Here is a 5363-nt window from a genome sequence, read left to right as displayed (position 1 = left end):
AATTCATCTTCATTTTTGCACAGTTCTATTAAGCCTTTTTTTTTTTTCTGGGTAGCACTCCCTTCTATTTTAGCACACTTTTTCTATTTTAAAAAAAAGCAAACATCTTGCTAAAGGCAAGTTTTTAAAGGAGACATAAAATCCTATATTGTGAGTATGAGTTTTCTGGCATCATTGTATGTGTTAGAAGGGGCCCAGAGCTGCATGCAGTAAGGACAGATTGCTTCATTTGCTCTTGTGCTGTTGCTGTGTGAGTTAGAATCATAGGGAAATTTGCAATGGAAAATTTGTTTCTATGATATGATATTTCTTTCTGAGATCTGGATAGAATAAGATACAATAATAAGGGAAAAATACCATCTTAGCTAATGCTGGTTTCTCTCTGTACTTCTGCTTCATGGTCATCCCTTCACCCTATTTGAAACATGTGTAGGGCTTGAATATCCAAAACAGCAGGTTGCATTCTGTGTGTGCTTTTATGAAGTTATGTGCATCAAGTCAGTCTTTTTTTTGTTTTTGCCCGTCCCATTTGTTTAATTACATGTTGTTATGTATATACAGAATCTCTTGGGGGGGAAAAAAGACAAATTTCTTCTGGCTGTGGCTTCACACAGGCTGGTCTGTGCCACTGAAGTGGCCAGTGGAAAGAAAAGCAAGCTGCTGTGATCCACTTACACACAGAGACAAGCAGATCAAACCCATATATTTATATCTATATTTTAACCATATTTATATTTACTTACAGTGTATTTTTATCTTCAAAAAATAAGCACTTTAGCAAATTCCTATATTTGAATACTCAGGATGACTCATTTAATGCAGGAATCAACACAAGCATCTAAAAACATGGTTTGGATATCCTACTTAGGCATTTGCCTCTGAAATTCCCCAATTCTCTCATTACTGAAAGCTGGGCGGAGGTAGCTGGGGAGTAAAAGTTCCAGTCATCTGATTTATAAAGCTGTCAGCCATTACAGACTTTTTAGTTTGAGCAGATCATTCTCGGTATTTAGTTGGAGTCATCTTTCAAATCAGTGACTTCTGGCAAACTCCAAAAAAGTATTTTTATTTGCAGTACTAGGAAACATTCAAATCTGTTAAAATTATTGTTGTTGGGTTTGGGGGGGTGGTTGTTTGTTTGTTTTGTGGGGGTTTTTTTGTTTGTTTGTTTGTTTATCCTTCCTGTCTCTACTTGCAGGTAACATCATGGTGCTGTGGTCAACTTGCAGAACATCAGTACTTAAATCTGTAACAAACCGACTCATCAAGAATTTGGCCTGCTCGGGGATCTGTGCCAGCCTAGTCTGTGTGCCTTTTGACATTGCTCTTAGTGCCAGTCCACACTGCTGCTGGTGGATCTATACGATGCTCTTCTGCAGAATTGCCAAGTTTCTGCACAAAGTCTTCTGCTCAGTGACCATCCTTAGTTTTCCAGCCATTGCTCTTGACAGGTAAGAGAGCAAATTTGCCAGGATTCTTGGTTTTTCTTTCTTCTTTCTCCCTTTGAAACCCTTTTCTCCCTTTAATATTGGTCTTGCTCTTGTTCCAATGCTTTGCTCACAGTGTACAGCTTCTTTCTAGAATGTATTGGGATAAATATTCTTCTCTGTAACATTGAAAACCTTTATTTTTCAGTTTACTCTGATATGTCTGGACATTTATAAAGGACTTTTGAGTCTATGGATTTATCTTCAGAGAAGACTTTATCCTTTCTTTCTTCCTGTTAATAATTCTTGTTCAGTAATGGATCTTGAAAGCAGACAACTTCAGACTATAGACAAGGTGCACATTTTTATCTGTGGAAGTTGAAAGCCATTGCCTGTTAGAAGAATTTACGAATGCCTGAGGTAGACTGTCCATCAATTTAAAATGTAGATTTGTTTTAGAAAAAACCCAAACAATATGAATACAACCAGAATTAATTCAGAGAGGTTTTGTATGTAGAAGAACAGTCTAAAACAGAAGTGGCTCTTTGGACTGTCTTAAGTTTTTAGGTTCTATTCATTTTGCTTATTATTATTAGCAGCCACTGATCCCACCTAAATGCTCAGCTCTATCATCTTGACAGTGACTGTAAGTTAGATATTTTTAAGGAAGGGTAGATACAGGTTTAATACAGCTTACATTACTAAAAGAGTGGATTTATACATGTTAGATAAAATTATTGTTAGTCTGTTACAGTGTTTCACCACAGAATATGTTAGCTTTACAAAGCCAAACTGTATATCTAATAAAGCGATATGTCTCTTACTTTAATGTTAAGGTCTTGATAAATGCAGTATCACCATCTGTAATGCACATCAGCGTTGCCACTGAAACAGCATATCATTTGCCCTTCACCAATAAAACTTGTGATCTTCATCACAAAAAGCACAAACTGCTACTGCTTATAATGATAACTGTAAGAGGATAGGTCTCTCCTGAAAATTCTGTGAGCTTAGAAGTCCGCAGTAGTAAGCAAACAACGAATCAGTGCCTGAAATACGAAGTGCATGTCAGAGATGCAATTTTTGTTTTAATGCACACAGAATGTTCAGTGTTTGACTACTCTTTTGCTCAGGGCATTGCCAACCAGAGCTTGTGCAAAACAAAATTCCATTGTACCTCCAGTAGATGGGTACACGTAACTTGTGACCAACAGGTTTTTCCAAATACCCAGAGAAAAAAAATCTATCATAAAGCAGCTTTTCAAATTAACTATGAGTCTGGCCTTTCAATGCGACATATCTATGCCTCCATCATGGTTTCTGAAATTTTATGCTGTGTGCAATATACTGGCCAGTTTACAAGGAAGTAAATGATGAAATCTTCAAAATAATGTTCATGCACATCAGGCAAAATGATACAGTCCCAATTATTGAAAGAACTGTTTACCACCAATAATGTCATTGTGAAGTTTGAATATTCAGGTTTTTTTCTACAGACAGACCTGCAAAGGCAGACCCTTGGGTTTTTTTCTTTTTCTCTCATAAGCAGGTAGTCAGTTGGCAACCCCATTAGAGATTTGGGGCATTATGCTTAGACAGCTCCTGAGAGGCATCTCATAAGCACTATGCTCATTATAGACTTCACCCTTTGCATTGTATCAGTTGTAATTTTTTAAATTTTTTTTTTTGACAGGTACTACTCTGTTTTGTACCCTCTGGAAAGAAAAATATCTGATGCAAAATCCCGAGACCTGGTTATCTACATCTGGGCCCATGCAATAGTGGCCAGCATTCCAGTATTTGCTGTGACCAATGTGTCTGACATTTATGCCATGTCCACCTGTTCTGAATCTTGGAGTTACTCCCTTGGCCACCTGATATACGTCATCATCTATAACATCACCACTGTGATTGTACCAGTGGCTGTGGTATTTCTCTTTATGATTCTTATTCGCAGGGCACTGAGTGCCAGCCAGAAGAAAAAAGTCATCATAGCTGCCTTAAGGACCCCTCAGAATACAATTTCCATCCCTTATGCCTCCCAGCGAGAAGCTGAGCTTCATGCCATGCTGCTTTCCATGGTTATGATATTTATTTTCTGCAGTGTCCCCTATGTGACTTTGGTGATTTACCGCACCATACTCAATATTTCAGATATTTCTGTCTTCTTGCTTCTCACTGCCATTTGGTTGCCCAAGGTCTCTTTGCTGGCCAATCCTCTGTTATTTTTAACTGTTAACAAATCTGTACGGAAGTGTTTAGTGGGGACAATAGTACAGCTGCACCGAAGGTATAGCAGGAGAAACATTGTCAGCTCAGGTGGTGTTGCAGATGCTAATCTGGAGCCCAATGTCCGTTCGGGGAGCCAGCTTCTGGAGATGTTTCATATAGGGCAACAACAAATCTTCAAGCCAATGGAAGATGAGGAGAATGAGACCAAATCCATTGGCTATTGTGACTTTCAACAGAAGGAAATTCCTACCACCAGTTTAGAGGTAGGAGAGACTTTGGTCCACAAATTTATACCACAGACGACTGCAGACTCTGCAGCTCAGGTGGCACCAGCTGTGCCCACAGAAGCTGACATGGTAAATGACAAGTATGCCATGCAGTTTGGTTTTGGACCCTTTGAGCTGCCTCCACAGTGGCTTTCAGAAAACCGAAACAGTAAGAAGCGACTCCTGCCTCCTTTGGGGAATACCCCTGAAGAGCTAATCCAGACGAAACAGCCTAAGTGTAAAGCAGAAAGAAAAATCAGCAGAAACAATAAAGTCAGTATCTTTCCCAAAGTGGATTCTTAGTAAGAGCAGAAGCTTTAAGTCACAGAGGAAGGTCACCTTCTATTATATGTGTGATCCCATGGATCTTTGTTATGCTGAAGTTTGTTACAGGCGGATTTTTTTGTGCCAAATGTAATTTTAAACAAACAAACAAAAGGGAAACATATATACAAGTGTTCCTTATTAATTTGTTTTCATGAAAATAGTATATCAAAGGATGGTGGTTCTTAGTTTTATCTGTGAAACCCCTACAATGATACCTGCCTGAATAACTTCCAAAAAGTATACATGGCTTTGGGAACACTTTGTATGGCTGAAGTATGGAAAGATGGCAGTCAGTTTGCTGGGAGAGCTTACATTTATTAAAATGGACTGGGTATCAAAGTAACTTAATAGGAAAGGCTGTAGGGAGCGAAGACAAATGCAAAACAGGTTAAGTCCTAATTTCTGTAAACGGACACAGCAAGGTTCTGCACATTTCATTGATGAAGTAAGATGGACTATTAAGTACATCTATTTTTTATTAAGCCCATTTCTTAAATCAGTGTTAAAAATAAAACTTGCTGGACTTTTTGCACAAATTAGTTACCAAGTATCTGACAAACGTAAACTTTTTTTAAACCTAAACCACTATTTTTTGGCTTAAAACTTCAGCAAAGCCAAGGATGCACAAATCGTCATGTGTTAAACCTTAGAAAGACCTTTTTTAAAAAAAAAAAAGTATTCTTGTAAATTTAAGGAAAAACTGGATCGGAGACTGTGCAGGACAAATCCTGACTCCAGTAAACAAGTATGTATGTGCCAAGGGCATAAACAGAACACATTGATCCTGTGATAAAGGGCACATACAAATGTCCCAACAGTGTAATGTATGTATTGTGTAAGTAATCAAGGGGTCAACCTTAAAATAGACTCATCTGCTGGTGCACTCTGCTGTTTTCTTATGGGAAAGCTGGCAAGTGAAAGAAATGGGTCAGAAATGCTAGTAGCCTTGTACTGAACTGTGGAGTGAGGAAGCTGGTAACAGACCCCAAAAGGCAAAGTTTGTTAATACCATTGCTCTACCGTTGTCAGAGGTAGGGAGGTTTTCCTTCTACTTTCACACATACAGATGCCAACCATCCTGCTACACTCGTCTCACAGACTAAACCAACCA

At 38.5% G+C, this 5363-nt stretch overlaps 1 protein-coding gene across 1 annotated transcript; it reads left to right on the top strand.

The window, feature by feature from the left end:
- Window positions 1-1179: 1179 nt before the first annotated feature.
- Window positions 1180-4228, top strand: GPR176 (G protein-coupled receptor 176; the record flags this gene model as incomplete). Its single annotated transcript, XM_010285375.1, has 2 exons — window positions 1180-1451; window positions 3121-4228. Coding segments are annotated over 2 exons (1380 nt in total), but the record flags the coding sequence as incomplete, so codon positions are not given.
- Window positions 4229-5363: the final 1135 nt, after the last annotated feature.

The sequence above is a fragment of the Phaethon lepturus genome, unplaced genomic scaffold (genome assembly GCF_000687285.1).
Source record: "Phaethon lepturus isolate BGI_N335 unplaced genomic scaffold, ASM68728v1 scaffold10974, whole genome shotgun sequence".
Taxonomy (NCBI): domain Eukaryota; kingdom Metazoa; phylum Chordata; class Aves; order Phaethontiformes; family Phaethontidae; genus Phaethon; species Phaethon lepturus.
The sequence above is the reverse complement of the archived record's forward strand: the minus strand, read 5'-3'. Positions and strand labels throughout refer to the sequence as shown.